At 44.4% G+C, this 24,305-nt stretch overlaps 2 protein-coding genes and 1 long non-coding RNA gene across 9 annotated transcripts in view; 2 read left to right on the top strand and 1 right to left on the bottom strand.

Annotated features, from left to right (window-relative positions):
- The window catches only part of LOC310757391, a 57,306-nt gene extending 55,997 nt beyond the window's left edge, over positions 1-1,309 (top strand). Inside the window, exon 3 of the long non-coding RNA XR_014545144.1 lies at positions 798-1,309. This is a non-coding gene — a long non-coding RNA (uncharacterized lncRNA). The remainder of the gene's footprint in view (positions 1-797) is intronic.
- LOC310757234 (nurim-like) overlaps positions 1-24,305 on the bottom strand; it is a 131,514-nt gene that overhangs the window by 36,556 nt on the left and 70,653 nt on the right. The window contains 3 exon segments of the mRNA XM_083602512.1: positions 17,642-17,775; positions 18,717-19,396; positions 20,320-20,496. Of these exon segments, the coding sequence (XP_083458638.1) occupies positions 19,133-19,396; positions 20,320-20,496 (441 nt within the window). The 3' untranslated portion in view covers positions 17,642-17,775; positions 18,717-19,132.
- Positions 1-24,305, top strand: part of LOC310756461 (uncharacterized protein) — a 148,891-nt gene that overhangs the window by 77,744 nt on the left and 46,842 nt on the right. Inside the window, exon 2 of one of the 7 annotated variants that reach the window (XM_083600593.1) lies at positions 12,508-13,249. The exons of 5 other annotated variants lie outside the window; for them this stretch is intronic. The gene's annotated coding sequence lies outside the window, so the exon portion shown is untranslated. Of the gene's footprint in view, positions 1-11,013; positions 13,250-24,305 lie in introns of those variants that run through there. One more of the 7 variants, XM_083600592.1, reaches the window with a different exon arrangement.

The following is a 24,305-nucleotide window of genomic DNA, read 5'->3' as shown; positions in this document are numbered from 1 at the left end:
TTCTGAACTCATAGAATCATAGAGTTGGAAGAGACCACAAGGGCCATCGAGTCCAACCCCCTCTTCCTCCGCAAACCACTGTTCCAAATCTATACAGTCCTCCTGCTCCTGGGAAGATTCAGAGGGAGGCTCCCACGAATGCGCCTCAGTGCAGCTCTCCTCAGCTGGGTTCCTGGTTAGGTTTTGGTTTAGGGGAGCAAGCATGGGCCTGGCCCTTGGGTGGGGGCGAGGGGAGAAGAGAAGTAGATGGGATGCTTCTTTTTCCTTGCAAGGCTAGTTCCTGTTTCTCCCAAGTATGCGCCTGTAATCAGCGAGCGTGCATTTAGCAGAAGTGTATCCCTTTGTTTTGGAGTGCAAGATGATTCAGAAGGCGTTAGAGCGTAGTGCGTGTATCGCATATGTTAAGTTGATTGCAACCTTTTTTAAAATTAATGTTCTTTATTGATTAAAAAATTTGCATGTCTATACAAACGCATCCATTCTTAAGGAAATTAGCCCTGAGTGCTCATTGGAAGGACAGATCGTGAAGCTGAGGCTCCAATACTTTGGCCACCTCATGAGAAGAGAAGACTCCCTGGAAAAGACTCTGATGTTGGGAAAGATGGAGGGCACAAGGAGAAGGACGACAGAGGATGAGATGGTTGGACTGTGTTCTCGAAGCTACAAACATGAGTCTGACCAAACTGCGGGAGGCAGTGGAAGACAGGAGTGCCTGGCGTGCTCTGGTCCATGGGGTCATGAAGAGTCAGACACGACTAAACAACAACATACAAACATTATGTACAATCTCTTAACAGGTAGAAAAAACAAAATGATAGAAAATAGAAAATTTATAAATAAATAAATAAATAAATAAAGAATTAACAAAGATAAGAAACCAAGAAATAAATGTAAGGAAAAAAGACAAAGTTATTTACATAGTAAAAGTACTCAACGACACAATCATTCCCCTCCCGCTCATTATACTGTTTCATATAACATTCTTTTTTACACAGGCTTACATTATATAATACCATTTCTTTCTGCTTTGTATACATTCCTTTGATCTTTTTCTTTACAAATATCACTCAATTTCTGCTCATATGGAGTTATTTGTACAAGAGTTTTACATAATTCTGAAATATTATCCATTTTCTAGGTTTTTTTTGTTTCCATATTCCTCTGACTGATCTCGTCAGTTTTGCTAATTGTAGATATCATAAGATGAGTATCTGCCAATCTGTAATCTCTGGGAGCGTTTCATTTTTCCAGCTCCTTGCTATAAGTGTTCTAGCTGCTGTTATACCATACATAAACAATGATCTTATAACTTTTTAAATTTCTGATGGTAATATACCAAGTAGCGAAATCTTTGACGTTTTGTTTTTTTTTAAAGTAATTTTAAATAGTTTCTTAAACTCTCGTTATAAATATCATTCCAGTATTTGCCAATGGCTACACAGGTCCACCACATATGATAGTATGACCCTTCCTCTTTTTTATGTCAGGTTGATGTTTTCCCTTTATACATTTTAGCAAGCTTTTTGGGGGTAAGATGCCATCTATATACCACTCCCTGCAAGGCCTTTCCCACCTGGTCTAGGGGGCGGGGCCCAGACTCACCCAGCCCTACTATGTTAAATATGTATTCTGTAGTTGACCTTTGTAATGTGTTGTTTTGAAATCTTCAAGATAATAGTTTAGTTTTCTGTTACGTTGCTTTGACCGTATACTCTATATTTCACATATTTCACATTGTTTTATTTACCGTATTTTTTGCTCTATAACACACACCCGACCATAACACGCACGTAGTTTTTAGAGGAGGAAAACAAGGAAAAAAATATTCTAAACGAAACAGTGGATGTATGATTTTTGTGGTTCATTCTGTGGCCACAGACATGTGATCTGATGGTGAGTTTGGGGTAGCCCAATGCAAAAATCCTGAGGATCCATGTGGATCTGTGCTTTGTAACCGCGTTTTTGCACCACTGCGGCCCCAGGCAACAGTGGGTGCGTGATTTTTTTGGTGCAAACTAGCCATGGACATGCTATGTGATCTGATGGTGAATTTGGGGTGACCCAGTGCAAAAATCCTGAGGATCCATGTGGAGCTGTGCTTTGTAACCACGTTTTAAGTGGGGAGGGAAGGAAAGCACTCAAGGGACAAGGAGCACGCGTGGAGTGTGTGGAGAAGGATGCTGCTAATCATGCAGAAGAGGGGTATAAGGGGAGAAGGCTCCTCTCCTCTCCCTCTTTGCTCCTTTAAAGCAAGCAGGCTCTGCTTCTCTCCCTCCTCCCCGGCTCATCCCCCCGGCTTAGCGAGCTGAAAATGTTTCCTGCTATTTAGCGAGCCGAGTGTGGAGAAGAGAGGGACAGACAGCCTGGTTGCTTTAAAGGAGCCAACCGGACACTTGTGTAAGTGGCTCCTCTCCTCTCCCGCTTTGCTCCTTTAACGAAGCAGGCTCTCTGTCCCTCTCTCTTCCCCACTCAGCGGCTCTTCTCCCGCTTTGCTGTTTCAAAGCGAGCCACGGAGGAGGGAAGCATTTGCTCCGTAACACGCACAGACATTTCCCCTTACTTTCTAGGAGGAAAAAAATGTGTGTTATGGAGCGAAAACTACGGTATGTTTTATTGATTTAGTATGCTGTAAATCGCTTTGAGGTTTTTCTTAAAATTATAAAGTGGTATAGAAATTAAATAAAAAAAGTATAGAGCAGGGATATCCAACATGGGGTTGCTCAGATGTTGGGCAACAACTCCCATAAGCCTCAGCCCAGATGGTCAAGGTTGGTGAGAGGTGTAGTTCAAAAGCTCAAGGGGGGAAAATCTCACGTTTCTTACAAGTTTTCATTATGAATCATTATAGGTAAAACTTTTGTTGATACAGAGCTCATTTTTAGGGAGCAGCTCGTCACTTCTGCCTTATAAACAAACCCAAATATATTGACACAATTTACTTTAAAAGCAGATTTCAGAACAGAGATAAACAAAAACTTTTTTTTAAAAAAAGACCTTTTTTAGCTTTACAAAACATTGTGTTCTCAATCCATGATTTGTTTTTCATATGTATAAAAATGTTTATTTCCTGGCCCACCTTCCATCACTGTGGGGAGAGCATGGGGCAAGGGATAAGAATGCAGGGTCGGCCTGACATCCATCAGTTCTCTGGCTCCGACAGCGGCCACCCAGGCATTTCTGCAAAACTCACAACCAGGACATGAAGGTGAGAGATTTTGGGCATTAAATCCTGTCGTCCAGTCAGCGCTTCCCCTGCGCAGCTCTGCTTGGGGGCTGACCTGAGCAGGAAAACAGAGTTGCAGCGGTCCTGCCGTCTGTGTGAGATAGAGGGATAAATCAAGTCCAGAGACGGTTTGTTGCTATCTCTAAAAGCGTTTATTTACACAGCAATAAATCCATCAGAACTTTCCGGCATCTCTCCGTGCTAAAAGCACACACAGTCTCTCTCCTGCTTCTTTCAGTCAAAAGTGAAAGCAACTCTCACAGACAAAGCCTGTGACGTACGGCCCTGCGTCAGGCCACTCCCCAGATACAGGACACCAAGGAGTTTTAACCCTGTAAACTCCAAACTCCACACCCCCTCTTGTCCTGCATCTGGGGAAATAAGCAACAATGCTCACCCCAAACACAGACCTTCACAGAACTCCTCGTGCTTCTGGAAGGTTAACGGTTTTGTGAAACCATCAGCGAGGTTCTTTGTTGAGGGACAGTATTTTAGAGTAAGTAGCCCCTCACGAACGCTCTGACACACATTCTGAAAACGTATGTCCAGATGTTTGGTCCTGGCCTTGAATTGCGCCGTCTCGGCCAATTTGAGACACGGTTGATTGTCTTCGTGCACCACGACGGGAAGACAATGTTCCCCATAGAGTTCCTGGACCAAACACGCATAGAACTCCAGCTCTCTGCAAACCTCAGATAGCGCACTGAACTCAGCTTCAGTAGATGAAAGCGCTATGAGACTTTGCTTCCGGGACCTCCACCCAACTACTGAGTTCCCAAACTTCACCGCCAGGCCTGACACTGATTTGCGGTCCTCAAGGTTAGCCCAATCTGAATCCACCCAGGCGGTCAGCTTGACACCGCCCTCAGCTGACATCTTGAGGCAAAAGTCTTTGGTATCTTGCAGGTAACGTAGCACCCATTTAATACCATTCCAGGCCTGCACACTAGGACTTGAAGCCTCTCTACTGAGCAGATTGACAGCAAACGCTATGTCTGGTCTGCTCCACTGTGACAGATACAGCAGACTACCCAGAGCTGACTGAAAGAGTTCAGTATTTTCGAACACAGCGCGTTCTACTTGCTGACATTCTTTCACGTATCCAGCCTCCATGGGTGTTTTGGCACCTGCACACTCAGACATCTTGAACTTCTCAAGCAACTGTTCAATCTTACCTTTCTGGCTGAGCAAAAAGCTTCCATCTCTTGCTCTCGTGATCCCTACGCCTAGATACGACTTGACATCTCCAAACTGCTTGAGCTTGAACTGCTTTCCAAGCTCCCTAGCAAACTTTTCCACTTGTTTACCTGTCTGTGCCATGATCAAGATATCATCAACAAAAATCTGAGCAGCTTGCTGCATCTTACCTGAACCTCTAAGGTAAAGACAGCTGTCCGCAATACTTCTCCTGAAACCTAGCTCTTCTAAGGCTTCATTCAGACACATGTTCCAATTTCTGGCAGATTGGCGTAATCCATAGATGGATTTGTGCAACCGCCACACGATGCCTGGCGCACTGACCTCAAACCCTGGAGGAGGAAGCATGTACAACTCCTCCTGGAGGTCTGAGTTCAGGTAGGCAACATCCACATCAAAATGGTTCACCTTCCAACCTCTCTGTGCAGCAACTGCTAAAAGCGTCCTCAGAGTCTCTGCTCTCGAGGTTGGCGAATAGACCTCCGTGAAGTGGACACCCTTCTTCTGTGTGAATCCTTGGGCTACTAATCTAGCTTTATACTGGGGTTCTCCAGCTTCTGTGGGTTTAAGACGGTAAACCCACCTGCAACTCACAGCGTGCTTGCCAGCTGGAAATTGTGTGAGTGAGAACACACCAAGAGACTCCATTGAGTTCATCTCCTTCTGCATCGCCTCACGCCATTTGCTAGCTTCTTACTGAGGCAACTTCTGAACATCCTCAAAGGATTCAGGTTCACATCTAGCCACACCTACCCAGACGCTAGTGGCTTCGTACCTTTCCGGTGGCTTTCCCTTGGTTGACCTTGCTGACCTCCTCAGCGTGAACTCTGGAACTGCGCCTGATTCACTTGGAACAGCCACACCATCCCCCGTGTCAGAAATCTCCCCCTCTGACCTGCTGCGCCTTTTTGGCCTCACAGCTGGTTCTGCAGGTGAGGATGGCTCACTCTTTGGCTCAGACTTGACAGAGACCTGTGGAGGGGTCTTGGGACTCCCTTTTGGAGAGGTTCGGAGCCTCTGCCTTGGAGATCCCGGTTCTGGACTCTGTGGCTGTGGACTGTGCACCTCAGCAACAGGTTCAGCTTCGTCCTCCTCCTCTTCCTCATCTGAGTCAAACAGAACATCCAGGTTCCCGTGAAGACGTTTCCACCCACTCTGCTCACAAAACTCAGCACTGCCGCTAATAAGCAGCTTAGACTAGTTGCCAGTAGGGTATGCGAAACGCCACGCCTTTGAGCCCGGCTCATAGCCTGCAAAGATCATTTTCCTAGATCTTGGTTCTCCCTTTCTGCGAATGGCCTTTGGAATGAGGACCCAAGCCTCACAGCCAAACACACGCAAGAAATCCACTTTTGGTTTCTTCCGATGCAGCAGAAAGTACGGCGTGTCTCCCACACTTGAACTGAACACCCTGTTCTGAACAAAGCATGCCGTCTTATAACTCTTGGCCCAAAAGCACTGTGGCAGACCCGAGTCTGCCAGCATAGCATTCGCTGCTTCCTGTAGGGTACGATGTTTTCTCTCCGCAACCCCGTTCTGTTGCGGAGAGTAGGGGGCAGTCAATCGATGACTGATACCTTTCTGCCTAAAGAAAGATTGCAGTGCAGAACCTGTGAACTCTGACCCCCGATCAGATTTGAAAGGAAACCACCCTGGCGGAGAAACACAGCTCTACCGCTGTGATCCAATCCCTGATCAGTGCAGCCGCCTCCCACTTGTGTTTAAGTGTAAACAGCCAGGTGTGTTTCGAAAAATCATCAATCAGAACCAAAACATGCTTCGATCCACTTAAAGAAGCTATCTGCATCGGACCCGATAAATCTGCATGAACCAGTTCAAAGGGTTTGCTGGTCCTCCTTTCTGACCGTGGATATGTGCATGTCGTGACCTTCGATTTCTTACAAGCTTGACAATCTAAGTATTTATCACATGCCTTGAACCTACACCCAATGGTGTTCTCTGCGGCTTTCTTAACATATGACCACCCTGCATGCCCAAATCTGCGATGCCACAAATGTAAACAATCATGGTGTGGTGGTACATTTGCACACTGCACTTGTGCTTCTTCAGGGGACTCTGCAACAGTAGCATCAGTGACAGGCATCTGCAACAGTAGTATCAGTGACAGGCATCTGCAACAGAAAGAGCCTGTCCTTCCCCTCAACACTGTGGAGCTTCTTCCCATCCCTGTAGAAATAACACATGTTGTTAGTAAACACCACATCAAAACCATCAGCCATAAGTGCTGATACACTTAAAAGAGAGTGAGCAAGCTCGGGGACCACAAAAGCTTGCACCTCATGATCTATAAAAGGACAGTATAAAAAACCAGTCTCAGTTAACTGTCTCTTAGAACCATCTGCCATCATGACAAAACGTCCAGTTTTAACTGTCTTGCAATTTCTCAGGAGCCCACCAGATGGCACTAGGCTGTGGGTAGCTCCCGTATCGATGACAAGAGATAAAGTGGCTCTCTGGCTGTTTTCCAAGGTTGCCATGACGACGCTCGCACCCCCACCGGGGCCTCTGCCAGTGGTTGCCATGGTTGCTGCAAGGCTTCTGCTGGTGTTCTCACGCTTCGCCGCCTGAGAACCGTTGCTTATCTGACTTAGCAGGTGGCTGACCTTGCATTCCAGAGCCTCTGCAGAACAATGCCCTTCACTGTTGGGCTTTGCCTCAGAGCACAAACAACTCTTGGAGACTTTGGCTTTCCCAGAGCTCTTGGATCGGCCTGCACCCCCACTCCTGGGTGCCCAGCTGCCTGAGGAACAGACTGCTACTGCCTTCCTCTTCCCAGCTCTCAGCCTCTCTCCCGGACCATCACACAGACATGTTGAAGCATAGAAACAGCTTCCCAAAACAGCCCCAGCCCCCTCTGGGCTTGCAGCTTCCTCTGGGCATCCTCTAGCCCCCTCTGGTCTGGTTCCCACTGCGGCCTGACATGCCGTCTTCAGTGCCTGCCACGCGACCCAGGGCTTCTTCCCTTGCAGCTTTGGCAACAGCCAAACATCAACGCTGGCCCTTAAAATGGCTAGCACCCTTTGCTCTCTTTCTAGAGCAGCAGCCACGTCTGCTTCACAGGCTTCCACTGCGCCTGCAGACTTCTCAGCCTCTGCAGCTGCAGTACTGGGCTGGGCAAGAACTGAATCGGCCTGCGTGCATTCCCAAAGCTGATTTTCTTCCAGCCAGTAGTACATGCGCTTACTCCAGTCTTCCCAATTGGCCCCATTCAGTCTTTCACCAGGGTAGCTCTCATGGCCTTGCTGTGGTTGAGCAGCCATCTTCCTCCCCCCGGGGCTTAAGCGTACTCACGCGTTGCCAGCTAGCTGGTCCTCCGAAGCAGCCTCCTCTTGGCTCCGCTCTCCACCAGCGTCTCCCCCTGCCCTTCCTGGCAGGAGCTCAAGGCAGCTCAAAGCTGGGAGCCTTCTTCCCTCCTCACACTTGGCAGGAAACACGGATGATCCATAACCTTTTGGGCATTAAATCCTGTTGTCCAGTCAGCGCTTCCCCTGCGCAGCTCTGCTTGGGGGCTGACCTGGGCAGGAAAACAGAGTTGCAGCGGTCCTGCCGTCCATGTGAGATAGAGGGATAAATCAAGTCCAGAGACAGTTGGTTGCTATCTCTAAAAGCGTTTATTTACACAGCAATAAATCCATCAGAACTTTCCGGCATCTCTCCGTGCTAAAAGCACACACAGTCTCTCTCCTGCTTCTTTCAGTCAAAAGTGAAAGCAACTCTCACAGACAAAGCCTGTGACGTACGGCCCTGCGTCAGGCCACTCCCCAGATACAGGACACCAAGGAGTTTAACCCTGTAAACTCCAAACTCCACAAGAGTCACCCTCTCTTTGTGAGGAAATCCCGTATACAAATAGCCAATTCAATTTCCTAGCTGCCAACCTTTATGTGGCCAAAATGGAGCCCTTCCTCCAAGGAAGAGAGGGAGGTACCAGTAACCTTGAGGCAGCTCCATTGGTTACGTATGTCCAATAAATTTTTAGGTGGGGGGGAAAAGATAGCCAAAGCCACGCAATGAGAACTGGATATGGTCAGTGGATACCGAAAACTGGCTGTGGGGGTGGGGCGCTGGTGGACAGTAGGAATGGAAAACTGGAGAGGGATGGATAGCAGTGGAGTGTGCTGGAAAAGGGAAATGTTTTGGATCAGAAGCACTCAGTGCCTCAGCATTTTCATCCATGTCTTTACTGGACAGGCTGCTCTGGTGCACTGGAGACAGAGAGAGTACCTTGCCTTCAACTTCTTCTCAATGCCAGCATCCACCTCCCATCATCCACAGCCATAGATGACGATTGCTGAGCCTGATGGGGGTTGTAATTCAGCAACATCTGGAGGGCCAGAGTTTCCCACACTTACTTGCAGGCTCCGTCCTAAGACCGAGTTCATCAGAGTTGGGTCCTTGTTGGCTAAGAGCCCCGGGGATGATGGGAGTTGTAGTCCAACAACATCTAGGGACCCAAGATTGAATGACGTCGGCTTGTAGGACATATTGCTGCCTAGGCTAAGCAGTCCTGGGTCTTGGGAGGAGGCCACAGGTATACCACCTTGAGTTTCATGGTGGAAGAAAGGAAGGATATGGCAGCAGGAAACTAGAATGTTTCTTAAATAAATCAAGGCCCATGGTTGCTTTTTGCTGAGCCCTGCTATATAGGCCTGCTGGACTCCGTCTCATGTTGGATTTTGGGCAGGGGGAAGTGTGTTGCCAGGATACTTTTTTCATCCTGCTTGCATTCTTTGTGTATAAAGAATGTAAATAATTTTAACTGATTTTAATAGCGTTCTGATATTGCTTTAAACTGCCGAGGGTGGGGCCTTATAGTGAAGGGTGGTAACAAAATAATAATCTGAATACAGTGCTCTGCATTGGAATTCAAAAGGGGCAAGCTAGGATGAGTTTCGTTTTCCTAACTGGGCTCCCAAAATGGTTTCCTATGGTAATGACACACAGCATGAGCCTCGCAGAAGTGAGTGAAAAGCAAAAATAAACCTATTATTCAAGAATCCAGTCAGTTAGCTAACCTTGACCGTGGCAGAAATGCATTTTCCCACCTTCCCTTGAAACAGCCTTGCCCTACAACGCTGTGTCACAAGCTGTCACTGGCAACGGTCCCAGATCTCAGAAGGCAGGCAGTGGGGACGAGTGCTGTGTTGCCCTGTGAGGAACATAAAATGGCACTGGAGGCTCCATTTGTTCACTGTCACCTCCTGATTGCTTGCCTTCTCCACATCCACGCCACATTTAAATCACTCTAGTACCACTTCAGTCAGTCATGGATTCCCCCAAAGCATTCTGGGAGCTGTAGTGAGTCTGGCTGGCTGCTGCTGTTGCTGCTGCATGTCACTGTTCACTGTTTCTGTGTGTCTGTGAGGAGAATACAGGACACTGCAAAAGACACAGGGTGCCATAAGCCAGACAGAGAGTGATCCCCCCCTATACATGTAAATAGACTTCTGTTCAGGAGATTTCTGTATAAAGAACTCTTTATAGAGGGGAAAATAGGGAGTAAGTGAGGTTGGAGTGGAACCATGTTTGCATAAATATGACAATGTAAAATATGCTCTCCATTGTATTGTTGGAAGGATTTTAAGGTACCAGTGACCAACTCAAATAGTGTCTAAGAATTGACAGACGTAGCAGTGGAGAAAAAGAAAGTGATGTTTATTGCTGAGCAATAATTGACCCAGTGGAATCCTTTCCAAAAGACTGTGCCCCGGGCCCTAGCGCCCAGAGGCTTTATACCTGAGTACATACATCATAGATCATGACATAATTGGATACAATTGCAAACGGCAGCAAAAATAAAGCTAATGAGTGCATTCAAGCCTCCCTCTTGATCATGTAAAGAGTTCCCTCCCAACTTCTGCTTTTACAGTTTGAACATGCAGTCTTAACCTTTCCCCAGATTATGGCGAGGAGAAACAAAACTCAGACGAAAGGAACTTCGAACGTTGCTCCTATGCGGCCATCTTTTACTGGGACATTCTGCGATTAGCATCTTCCTGTTTCACTGCTCAGACCCTGTCTGGACAAGGGGGGGAATGTGCCAGCACATCAGATTTATTGCTTCCCCCCTTATGTTCAGTGAGATAGGGAGAGAACAAGGAGGGGTTCTGGGACAAAGTTCATTTTGGATTTTTCAGATCTAAGCAATTTGCTATTAAGCCAAGCAGAAGCTTTCACGATTCAAACATGGATTATAAAATCATTGTAGAAATATCTGGTTATACATGGATATATAGATAACTGATAACTGATAACTGATTATATGTATAAGTGATTATATGAGAAGCATAAGGGTAAAATTCCTCCAGGTCCTGCTTCATAAATTTATATTAAAACAATTCATTCAGTTACCCAGAAGAGTCATTAGGCTTTTTTTGTTGTAAGCTACTTCATACATTGTAAGAAGTGGGTCAGGAAATACCGAATGGGACTCCTAAATAAATATGAATAGGCCCAGGCTGTACAAAAACTGGTATAGGCACCATACTGAGATTTCTGTAACTGCTCCATACAGGGCATGTTATAAGGCGATAGATAACATGTATGCAGCAGGTTTACTATGTGCTTTCTGGAGTATGTTTGGGGGCTTTTTTTGCTGGCGTAGAGGAAATTTCCTCAACTACAACCCAAAATATCTTATTTACCTACTGCATATTGTCTGCCTCTTAGGTGCAAAAAAAGTGGCAGCCCTAATACCTAGACTGGCCCTTTGCAGGATCACATTCCATGGCTTTCCAATGAAGCTGCATTGAAGAATGTTAATGGATGAGAGAGACTGTTGTTTTTAAAAATGTTTTTATTAAATTCTTGGGTACACCCAGAGTCCCTGTTTTCAAGTCACAGAATCCTTCAAACAAGTCAGTCCTATTCAGAGTGAGACAGTACTGTTCTAGGCAATATGGAGTTTGGGGGGGGGAAAGAAAAGTGGGAAGAGAGAGGGAAGGAAAGCGGGAAAGAAATAAACATTTCATTCATTTCTATAGTATGTGAGCTTTTGTGTCAGCGTCAGGTAAACAAGTATTTTATTTTTATTGGCAAGGGGAGAGATCAGAGGGCTCAGGAGGTGGTTGGTTGCAGGATATTCGTCAAAGCAACGCCCAATCTCTGTGTTGTTTCAGAGTGACCCCCAATGGCTGTTCACACATGCGAGGGAGCCATTGCCTGCTGCAGTAAACATGTGGCGACCGTGTGTGTCTAAAATCCCAGGAGGCAGAGACCCAAATCTGTACCAAGACAAGGGGATGGCAGATCTCTAGCTACGGAGTGACCTGTGGGAATGTTTAGAAAGGCAGGAAAGGATATATTATTTGATGATATCCATACTAACTTGCGTTAACAAGTTCTCTATCTTAGCATAATTCAAACATTCCCCTTTTCAAATTTGCACAGCGGTAAGCTCGTTGCAGGCTCATGTGAGCCTCATTATTTAAGATTCCTAGTAAGATCCCTTGTTATCCCTCTTTAAAAGTGTAGACACGACAATCTTATTAAAATCAATATACAGGTAGTTTACTCATTTTCATGCAGTTCACAATTAGATTCCTGAAGGCAGGCTTATGTTACAAAAGTATATCTATATCTATATATAATCTATCATATAAAGGAATTCGTCCCAAGTGATTGCGACTGAGCAGTTACTTCTCCTAACACATAGAGAGAAATGGAGAAGAAAGAATGAAGTACATGGAGGAGGCAGAGACCCAAATCTAGACTGAGACAAGGGGATGGCGGATCTCCAGCTAGGGATTAACTCCAGCTCCTTCTGCCCCCTGACTAGAAAAATCATGTCCCCCACAAAAAAAGCCCACCCTGAGATTCCTTCCTCTTTCACTCTCCAATTTTACAAAGGCAAACTCCTATTATGCAGCCCTGTATGGAGAAGCTTTTAATGCTGATGTTTCATTGTTTTTTAAAAAATATTCTGTTGGGAACTGCCCTAGTGGCTGGGGAAACCCAGCCATTTGAGCGGGTACAAATAATGTTGTTATAATATTATTATTATGCTTAATTGAATGAGGTTTCCTGGAAGCCGCCGGAGGGGAGAGATGTTCTTGGGCTCCTTGCAGGCTTGGCCACCATGAGGAGACAGTGCTGAGATTCCTGCATTGCAGGGGGTTGGACTAGATGACTCTCAGGGTCCCCTTCCATCTCTAAGATTCTAACAGGGACTAGATGGGCTTGATCAAACTACAGGGGTCTTCATGTGATCTGTGTGTGCATGCAGACGAATGTTTTTCTGTGTGTGTGTGTGTGTGTGTGTGTGTGTGAGAGAGAGAGAGAGAGAGAGAGAGAAAGAGAGAGAGAACCTTCAGGGAGAGGCCCCTGTCTCTTACTTGCAACTAGGATGAATCAGCTGCAATACCCCCACACTTGACCCACCGCTTCCCTGCCTGCTCTCTCTCCACCCCCAACTCCAATTCCATGGGTATTGCATTGCATTGCACAACACCCCCCCCCAAAGCTTGCTGCACCCCGTGACGCTTTGCACTCACCCGATTCCTTGCAGGACAAGGGCAGAGCACGAGGGCAGAGGGGGCCGGTCAGCTGTTCAGCTTAAGCCCCACCCCCTTTCCCAAGTCAGTATCGAGCAGCAGCACCCTCCCCTCTAGCAGCTTGCACTCTCTGGCTTTAACCCTTAAGGCAACGAGCATCTGTTCCCTATACTCGAAGCCCAGGTTCCCTCCCTCCTCTCCCCATTGGCTGGGTACTGCAATTATCCCGCCCCCGGAAATATCCTGCCTCCCAGGCCGGGGCTCCCATTCCCGCCCCTGCTGCCCAGGGTCGCTGCCACCACCTCCAGAATTTCGGGTGAGTGCAAAGCCAGCGGCGTGGAAGGAGGGGAGGGGCTTGGCAAGGGGTGGGGTTCCAGGATGAGAAGCCCCGGGACGGGGAGAGGCGGCCTGCAAAAGTTCCGGGCGGGGAGAAGAACAGAAGGGAGGAAAGGGAGCTGTTCTTTTTAACGGGGCCTTGAAGGTGGGCGGGGGGGTTCCGTTGTGGAAAGAGAGAAGCTTCTTCCTGCCCGGATCTGGTGCAAAGGGAGTTGCAGGGAATCGGGAAAGGGGAGAGGGTTGGGCATTGCTGGCAAGGCATACAATAGTAGTAATAATAGTAATAATACTATGATATTTATACCCCCCACCCATTTTCTGGGTTTCCCCAGCCACTCTGGGCGGCTTCCAACAAAATAAGAAACACCAAAAACATCCAAACATCCAAGTCTTCCGTTTTGTAGAGGAGATGGGGACATGGATTGCTGGATGGCAGAGGGAGAAAGAGGAAAAGATGGGGAGGAAAACAAAGGCAGGGGGGCCTGGCAGGAAGAAGGAAGGGGTGAGGCCTTCTCCAAAGAGCTCTTTGTTCCTTGAACTCCTTGCATAAAGTAGTGGGGGCAGGGCGGATTGAGGTTTGATGAGGCCCTAAGCTACTGGAGGTCATGGGGCCCTTTATATGTCCAGCTGTCCTTTGTCAACCACAAATTGTCGCTGTTTTTTGTGTTGAATATAGGCTGTATGGTAATTTATGGACCTAATAGGTATCTAAACCATTTGCACATAACAGAGTATGCATTTTCTCAAAGTAATTGTTGAACTGAAATACAATTATGAAGTATATTAATAGTGAAATAATTATTAAGCTCTAACTTAAAATGATTTTGTTATTCATAGCAAACTTAATAATGCAAACACATTGGCATTTGGCAATAACAAAAGTTCCTTTAGAAACACAACTTACAAAGACTCCTAATCTAGTCCTAGAAACTTGCTATAATAATAGCTGTAAATATATGATGCAAACTACTAATAATTATAAATAGCATTATTAATATGAAATTAATTGTTATAACCTGTACAATGCAGTTGTAGTTAATACAATGCATTTTTTTATATAAGTGTCAATATTACCATAATAGTCCACATTCTTCATTGGGACAGCAGACCTTTGTACCCTGTTACACTTAGTGAGTGTAAAAGACAGTATTTCTAGTACTATGTCGGATTTAAAAATAATACCAATACTACACACACCTGTACATAAAAATTAATTTACAGGACTAATTGTATTAATGCATCTACCCAATACCCATTCAACTGTATAATTTTATCATGATTCATTGTGTACTGTGTATAAAAACAGTACACAAACATGATCTAAATTACAATACTTTCCTTCTTGCCTTGCCAAAGCAAAGTCACTGATGATATCATCAAATGATAAACTGCTTAGCTTGTCACTTTCTATATACATGAGGCTGAAGTAATTTCTCTTGAGACATTGTTGTTCGAAATTCATTTTTTATCCTCTTCAGTCGAGAAACAGATCTTTACAAATGGCAATTTGCAATCATCATTCAAAGGAACATTCTCAGAATTGCTTCTACATTGGAGAATGCTGATTGGACATTGTTGTTGTTCTTTAGTCACTTAGTCGTGTCTGACTCTTTGTGACCCCATGGACCAGAGCACGCCAGCCACTCCTGTTTTCCACTGCCTCCTGCAGTTTGGTCAAACTCATGTTAGTAGCTTTGAGAGCACTGTCCAACCATCTCGTCCTCTGCATATAAATTAAATAAGCGAGACAATATACAGCCTTGTTGTACTCCTTTCCCAATTTTGAGCCAATCAGTTGTTCCATATCCAGTTCTAACTGTTGCTTCTTGTCCCACATAGAGATTTCTCAGGAGACAGATGAGGTGGTCAGGCACTCCCATTTGCGTAGTCAATGAAGCAGAAGTAGATGTTTTTCTGGAACTCTCTAGTTTTCTCCCTAATCCAGCGCATGTTTGCAATTTTGTCTCTGGTTCCTCTGCCCCTCCAAAATCCAGCTTGTACTTCTGGGAGTTCTCGGTCTGCATACTGCTTAAGCCTGCCTTGTAGAATTTTAAGCATAACCTTGCTAGTGTGTGAAATGAGCACAATTGTGCAGTAGTTGGAGCATTCTTTGGCACTGCCCTTCTTTGGGATTGAGATGTAGACTGATCTTCTCCAATCCTCTGGCCACTGCTGAGTTTTCCAAACTTGCTGGCATATTGAGTATAGCACCTTAACAGTATCATCTTTTAAGGTTTTAAATAGTTACGCTGGAATGTCATCACTTCCACTGGCCTTATTATTAGCAGTGCTTTCTAAGGCCCATTTGACTCCACTCTCCAGGGTATCTGGCTCAAGGTCATCAGTCACATTATCTGGGGTGTATGGGACATCCATATCTTCCTGGCATAATTCCTCTGTGTATTCTTGCCACCTCTTCTTAATGTCTTCTGCTTCTGTTAGGTCCTTACCACTTTTGTCCTTTATAATGGTAATCTTTGCATAAAATGTTCCTTTCATATCTCCAATTTTCTTGAACAGATCTCTGGTTTTTCACATTCTATTGTTTCCCTCTATTTCTTTGCACTGCTCGTTTAAGAAGTCCCTCTTGTCTCTCCTTGCTATGTGTTGGAAGTCTGCATTCAGTTTTCTGTATCTTTAACTATCTCCCTTGCATTTTGCTTGCCTTCTGTCCCCCGGGAGGGAGAGGCTGCAGGGGCTAAAAGGGAAGCCAAAACAGCGAGCGGGATCCATCCTGCTTGCTGCTTTGGCTTGCTCCATAGCTGCGCGCAACCCCTCCGGCAGGGAGAGGTTGTGCGCAGCCTGTACGCTGCTCTTTGGGGCTGGGGGGGAATTTTTTTTCTCTTGATTTCCCCCCCTAAAAACTGGGTGCGCCCTATGGTCCGGTGCGCCCTATGGTGCGAAAAATACGGTATGTTTTATTGATTTAATATGCTGTAAACCGCTTTGAGGTTTTTCTTAAAAATATAAAGCGGTATAGAAATGAAATAAATAATAATATAGAGCAGGGATATCCAACATGGGGTTGTTCAGATGTTGGGGAACAACTCCCATAAGGCTCAGCCTGTATGGCCAAGATTGATGCGAGTTGTAGTTCAAAAACTCAAGGGTGGAAAATCTCATGTTTCTTACAACTTTTCATTATGAATAATTAGAGGTAAAACTTTTGTTGATACAGAGCTCATTTTTAGCTTCCAGGAGCAGCTCATCACTTCTGCTTAATAAACAAACCCAAATATATTGAAACACTTTACATTAAAACCAAATTTCAGAACAGAGACAGACATAAACTTTTTTTAAAAACACACACCCTTTTTTTTACTTTACAAACCATTATCTTCTCAATCCAAGATTTGCTTTTCATGTGTATAAAAATACTTTGTTAGCAAGGGGGTACAGAAATTTAAAAAAAGCTACAATGAAAGCATTATCAGCATTTAAAAATAAATGCTAGTGGATGTTCAAGGCATTGAGTTACAAATTAAGGCAAAGATCAACCATTGCTAGGTAGAGCCTGGAGACATAATCCTAGAATCAACCCCTGCCCCCCCCCACAGCCCGCTTTTGCCTGTAAATGTACTTGATTCAAAGATCACATAAATCATATTTTTTGTCATTAATTCTGATGGGTGGGGGCGAGTTAAAAGTCACCCACCACATGGAGATATATTTGGGTTTGAGAGGCAGGTGGTCCACTGCTGGACGGCCATCTTGACCAGAATCTTTCTCAAGGCCTTGTCTTCTTCAGCCCAGGTAGGCCTTGGAATTCAGAATGCTTTGGAACTGAATTGACGCGACAGAAGCAAGAGGATGGGCAATGAATTCTGATTGCTTGCTTGGAACAGAAATGTATTTGGAAGACACTGTGCTGAAGAGGTATATTTGCAAAAAGCAAAAAAACCTCACAGCCCACTCCACCAATTATCTAGGCTGCTACCTCTTTAAAATAGTTCTTGCTTGTGAATCAAAGTTAAAAATCCTATACTTTAAAAAGCACTTGGGCAGAAGTTCTGTAGCAAAAAATGAATTGAAAAACCCAGTTCTAATGCTCTTTTGTTATAAAGAATTTCAACTGAGGCATCTTCTGTGCTTTTTAATAGCTGCAGAATCCCAGTCAGGTTTGCCTGGTGCCCTCTAGGGCAGGAAGGCCAGCAGCAGAGTCCATGACAGACAGAGCCACCCCCTGACTGGTTGGAAGTAAAGTCAGCCAGTAGGTGGGGAATGGCTGGGGGCAGACTGAGGTTACTGGGGTTAGTGCCCCACTGATTCCACGGGTTCAAGCTTTCCCAGAAATGGGGAACATTTTGTCTGTTGAGCTACCTGCCTGCTGTCTGCAGTTTTAAATCGTAAAAAAGCCTCCTCCAACAACAACAACAACTTGACCATCTCACCTAAATTCCAATTGGTTATCAGTGACTCATTGTTCTTCTTAGCACTAGGGGAAAATCTTTTTGGGCCCAATATATCCCTTTAAGCCTATGCAGCAGGTATGGGGCATCCACAGCCCTCCAGATGTTGATGGCAGCTGAAGTCCATCAACTTCTGGAGGGCCATAGGCTTTGGAGTTCCACCTCTTTCCTCAAGGATTCCAACCTACTGGACCATGTGGGATCACCGTATAGAACTCCTTATATGTGTTCTAAGAGTTGTAGCAAAGTAGGCCTGCTGGAAGCCAGAACTCTTAGGTCCCATTTATAGACCACTCAAGTCCCGAGTGCATAAAAGCAAAAGGAGATATAAGGCACATTGCATCGTTCAGTGCTTAGCATGGGAGAGTGCAAGGTACAAGGCTCTCAGGCCCCAATATACTAGGACACCAGCACCCACATATAAAATTGGGGCCACACCAGTTCAGTTCTTAAGGACGGGGGGGCCATTCTTGTCCAGCTGAGCTTGCAGGTAGAGGTAGTCCTGCTGGTCGAGGTTGTGGGCGCAGGTGATGTAGACCGTGAAGAGCAACACGAGGAGCAGGCGTTCAAGGGAGAGGCAGGGAACGGCCCACAGGACGAGGAGAAACCTCCAGTACACAGGGTGGCAAAGGTAGGAGAAGAGGTGGACAGCACGCATGGACTTCACAGCCAAAGGGTCCCCCATGCCCAGGTAGTGGTAGTAAACCTATGGAACGAAAGAAACACCCGTTTCCATTGCAGACACACAAATCTTTTGAGGAAACGACACCATTTTAGACCTGCGTACATATTGGGCATCTACATATTCACAAAGGGGGAATGTGAGATCTGTTTACGTTTTGTTATCTGGACTGCCGAGAAAACATTTAATTGCTTCTGCGGTCACTGCCTTGGCCAAAAATCCCTCAGAATTCTAGAGATGGAAAAAAGATAAAGTCCCTACCAAGGAGGAATAACAGATTAAACTGTTGAGCTATGTGCCTGCTGTCTGCAGTTGTGAATCGTAAAAAAGCCTCCCTCAAACAACAACAACCTGACCACCTCATGTTGATGGCAGCTGAAGTCCACCAACTTCTGGAGGGCCATAGGCTTTCCCCAACCCCTGCTCTAGAGACTTCCCTCCAAGGAACTTGGGGTTGAATTCTGCCATCTTTGGAGTTCCACCTCTTTACTCAAGGATTCCAACCTACTGGACCATGTGGCTCAACCTGGGATCACCATGTAGAGCTCCTTATATGTGTTTTAAGAGTTGTAGCAAAGTAGGCCTGCTGGAAGCCAGAACTCTTAGGTCCCATTTATAGACCACTCAAGTCCCGAGTGCGTAAAAGCAAAAGGAGATAGAAGGCACATTTCATCGTTCAGTGCTTAGCATGGAAGAGTGCAAGGTACCAGGCTCTCAGGCCCCAATATACTAGGACACCAGCACCCACATATAAATTTGGGGCCACACCAGTTCAGTTCTTAAGGACGGAGGGGCCATTCTTGTCCAGCTGAGCTTGCAGGTAGAGGTAGTCCTGCTGGTCGAGGTTGTGGGCACAGGTGATGTAGACCGTGAAGAGCAACACGAGGAGCAGGCGTTCAAGGGAGAGGCAGGGAACGGCCCACAGGACGAGGAGAAACCTCCGGTACACTGGATGGCAAAGGTAGGAGAAGAGGTGGACAGCACGCATGGACTTCACAGCCAAAGGGTCCCCCATGCCCAGGCAGTGGTAGTAAACCTGTGGAAGGAAAAAAACACCAGTTTCCATTGCAGACACACAAATCTTTTGAGGAAACGACACCATTTTAGACCTGCGTACACATTGGGCATCTACATATTCACAAAGGGGGAATGTGAGATCTGTTTACGTTTTGTTATCTGGACTGCTGAGAAAACATTTAATTGCTTCTGCGGTCACTGCCTTGGCCAAAAATCCCTCAGAATTCTAGAGATGGAAAAAAGATAAAGTCCCTACCAAGGAGGAATAACAGATTAAACTGTTGGACTATGCCGAAACGGCAAAACTGACTGGAAATTTCAGAAACCAAGAAGACCAGAACTTTGTTAAAGTGGTCTCCAAAATAAATTATAAATTTTCCCCATCCTTTGTTAGATGGGGAAAGTTTATAATTTATCTTGGAGACCACTTTAAACAGACGAAAACACTAGCAGGATTGCAATAACACTCGTAATATAGCAGGTACTGTGGAGATAATGGACTTATATAAAATAGGGACTATTGAAAAAGGTGCAGTAGAAAAGGTTTAATAATAGGACCCACGGAGGGGAAGGTGGGAAGTCCAGAGATTATGAGGAATCTCCAAATGTGGATGTTCTGTGTATTGATATGATCTTATAGGTTTAAAATCAAATAAATATCGTTATTATTATTATTAAAAATCCCTCAGAATTCATCCAAATCCAATGCACCCCCCTAACTGCTATCACTGTAAAGCCAGAGCACATTAAGAGCTTCCAAGAGAGAGGTCATGGCTTCCAAATTTGCTTCAACCCTGGGACCTCTCTTTTTAGAAATATTTTACAGCAGGAGGAAAGATCTTCTATCACCCTCATTGGTTGGGTCATTCAGCCTCGCTGAGCTCAGCCACCAAATACCGGACGGTGGCCTCTCTAGATGGGAAAAGGGAAGCTGCGCGGTACCTGTTTGACCCCCATCAGCTCTGCGTAGTCAAAGGTGAGGAGGATGCTAAAGATGACCAGCCAAGCAATGAAGTGGAGGATGAAGCAGATGAGAGGGACCCAAGTGACCCACGGCTCCCTGCTCGTATTCCAGAGCACAGGAGCATCCTGCACAGGCTGCCAGTACCTCATCAGCAGCTAGGTGGGAAGGAAAAGGCGCATTAGATAAAAGTAGATTCTCCTGCAGGCACACGTCTAATGTGGCTGCATTTTGGGACTCCAAAACTGCGATCACATTGTAGAAAATCCGCTGGACCTGCAGGCATTAGCCAAATCATACAAATCATATCCGCACTGGGTTGTTGTTTTTAAATTGTGCAAGATTCTAGTCCTCATCATTACAATGATACATTTTGCTTCACAACATAATGAAGGCTATGCTGAGTTAACGATGTGAGTTTGGGAGCTCTGTGCTCAAAATAAACTGTACCAAGGAGCAAAGACTTAACGCTGAAACTGGGGGATTTGCTTTGGAAATATCACTTCCATGAAAGTGCAGAGTATGAAATCCGAACAGCATCATGCCAGGAAGATTGATTCAGCTTGACTGGTGTCATGTACCACCTGTATATCATTTTCATAATATTCTCTCTTAGGGCATTACATGCCGTAAATTTCATACCTGTGGTCCACAACTGTTCCCAGTCAGCAAACATAATGTTATGACCGACATCTTGTGCCCATTTAATCATTGCAGATTTAACTGTTTCATCCTGCGTGTTCCATTTTAGCAGCAAGTTATACATTCTTGAAAGTGTTTTAGTTTTGGGTTCTAACAATTCAGTTTCCAATTTTGATTTTTCCACCTGGAAGCCAATTTTTTTATCCAAATTATAGGCCTCTCTTATTTGATAATAATGAAGCCAATCTCGCACCTTATCTTTTAATTTCTCAAAACTCTGCAATTTCAATTTGTCTCCTTATTGTTCCAATATTTCCCAATATTTCGGCCTTTTGGCCTCCATATTGGACTTTTTCAGAGCCTTTGCTTCCATTGGTGACAACCACCTTGGGGTTTTATTCTCCAATAAGTCTTTGTATCTTATCCAAACATTAAACAATGCTTTCCTGACAATATGGTTTTTGAATGCTTTGTGTGCTTTAACCTTGTCGTACCACAAATATGCATGCCACCCAAAGACATTGTTAAAACCTTCTAAATCCAAAATGTCTGTGTTCTCAAGAAGCAGCCATTCTTTCAGCCAGCAAAATGCGGCCGATTCATAATAAAGTTTAAGGTCTGGCAGGGCAAATCCACCTCTTTCTTTTGCATCGGTTAGTATTTTAAATTTTATTCTGGGCTTCTTGCCCTGCCAGACAAATCTAGAAATGTCTCTCTGCCACTTCTTGAAACAGTCCATCTTGTCCAAGATTTGCAAAGATTGAAACAAAAATAACATTTTTGGCAATACATTCATCTTTATAGCTGCAATTCGGCCCAACAAGGAAAGCTTCAAATTTGACCATATTTCTAAGTCTTTTTTCACTTCTGTCCAACATTTCTCATAATTATCTTTAAATAAGTTTAAGTTCTTAGCAGTCATGTTAACCCCCAAATATTTAACTTTCTTCACTAATGTTAAACCTGTCTCCTTCTGAAACCTCTCTTTCTCAATCGGTGTTAAATTTTTCTCAAGGACTTTGGTTTTTGACTTGTTCAACTTAAATCCTGCCACCTGACCAAATTCTTGAATCAGTTCTAATACTCTTTTCGTACTAGATTCTGGCTCCTGTAACGTTAAAACTAGGTCATCTGCAAAAGCCTTCAGTTTGTATTGTTTAGCTCCGACCTGAATACCTTTAATCAGACGGTCCCTTCTAATCATATTTAATAAAACCTCCAGGACTGAAATAAAAAGCAATGGGGAGATTGGGCAACCTTGTCGTGTACCTTTCTCTATCTTAAATTCCTCTGTCACCACGTTGTTAACAATTAATTTAGCCTTTTGTTCTGAGTAAATTGGACTTATGCCATTTTCAAACCCTTGGCCCACCCCCATCCCCTGAAGATTTTTCTTCATAAAACTCCAAGAAATGTTGTCAAAGGCTTTCTCCGCATCTATAAAAATTAAAACTGCTTTTGTATTTATGTTCACTTGCAGCTTCTCCAAAATGTTAATTATATTCCTCGCATTGTCAGACAAGTGTCTACCTGGGAGAAAGTCAGCTTGGTCCTTATGAATCTCTTCCACTAATACTTTTTTTAACCTGTTAGCCAAAATATCAGCAAATATTTTGTAATCCACATTAAGCAGGGATATGGGGCGATAGTTCTTGAGTTGCGTCTTTTCAGACTCAGTTTTCGGTATAAGTGTAATATAGGCTTCCTGCCACGACTCCGGTGCCTTTTTCCCCTCTAGGATCTCATTGCAGACCTCCTTTAGCGGCCGAATTAACCAATCTTTCAAAGATCTATAGTATTTGGAGGTTAAACCATCTGGCCCTGGAGATTTACCCAACTGCATATTCTGAATGGCACCTTCCACCTCCTGTTCTGTAATTTTATGGCTCAACATTGTGTTATTTTCTTGAGAGATTTTTTGTAGTCCATTTTTTCTCAAAAATTGGTCTAGATCAGTCTCTTTCTGTGGCCCTTGTGTGTATAGTTGTTTAAAATATCTCTGGAAACACTTTCTAATTTCCAATGGATTCTGTATGTTCTTTCCATCTACATCCAGATTTGTGATGGTATTTAATTTCTGTCTTTTCTTCATCTGCCAAGCTAGCAGTTTCCCACATTTGTTAGCCGATTCAAATGTCTTTTGTCTCATCTGCTTAATTTTCCATTCCATTTCCTGGTTTATCATTTGCATATATTGTACTTGACATAACTTAATTTCTCTCAGAATCTCTTGCGATTTTGGTTTCGCTCTTAGTTTCTTCTCTCCTTCTTTTATTTTTTCCAAAATTTTGTCTTTTTTCTCATTTTGAGCTCTCTTCTTTATTGCATTCTGTTGAATCAGAAACCCTCTCATAACCGCTTTGCTTGCGTCCCAGATTATCCTTTTTTCAACCGTAGTATTCAAATTTATCTCAAAATAGTCTCTCAATGTTTTTTGGGCCTTCTTGATCACCTCTTGATCTCTAAACAAGGTGTCATTCATCCTCCATCTGAAGGAACCGATTGGTGTTAATTTCATCTCCATCTTCACTGCATTATGGTCGGAGCAAGTTTTTGGGCAAATTTCCACTTTTCGAGTCTTAGGTGCCAGTCCTCTAGTTATCCATATTTGGTCAATTCTTGTCCAGGTCATATTGGCTTCAGAAAAGAATGTTCCCTCTCTTCCAAGGGGGTTCTTGGTTCTCCAAATGTCAATCAAGTCCATATTGTCAGTCAATTCAAAAAAGGTTTTTGGTAGTCTGCCATCTTTAGTTACCACCTGTCTCTGCGACTTATCCATGTTTGTAGATACCACTCCATTCATATCTCCCATCATAATGATGTTGTAGTCCATATAGTCCAACAATGTCTCATGCAATTTCTTAAAAAATTCAGACTTCCCCTCATTTGGTGCATACACTCCTACGATCAAATATTTTTCTCCTTGTGATTGAATCTCAATTGCAACAAATCTTCCTTGTTCATCTTTAAAAACAAATTTCGGTGATAGGCTCTCTTTGGCGTAAATAACAACTCCTCTCTTTTTAACTTTGTCCGATGAAATAAATTCTTGGCCCAATCTCTTATCAATCAGAACTTTCCTATGGAGCCTAATCACTTGGGTTTCCTGTAAGCAAATTAAGTCCAATTGTTCCTTTTTCAATAAATGAAATACTTTCCTCCTCTTCTCCGGGGAGTTAAAACCGTGAATATTCCAGCTTAATAGTTGCAGAGACATTATGTATTTATTCTATTTTCCTCCAACTGCTCCCAAAAGCTCATCTAGTTCTTGCGGTGGTATCTTTTTTTTCGATTTGTCAGGTCCCAAAGGTGGTAGTGCTATGTC

Source organism: Podarcis filfolensis (assembly GCF_964270895.1).
Source record: "Podarcis filfolensis genome assembly, chromosome: 2".
NCBI lineage: Eukaryota > Metazoa > Chordata > Lepidosauria > Squamata > Lacertidae > Podarcis > Podarcis filfolensis.
This window is presented reverse-complemented; position numbering and strand designations above follow the sequence as displayed.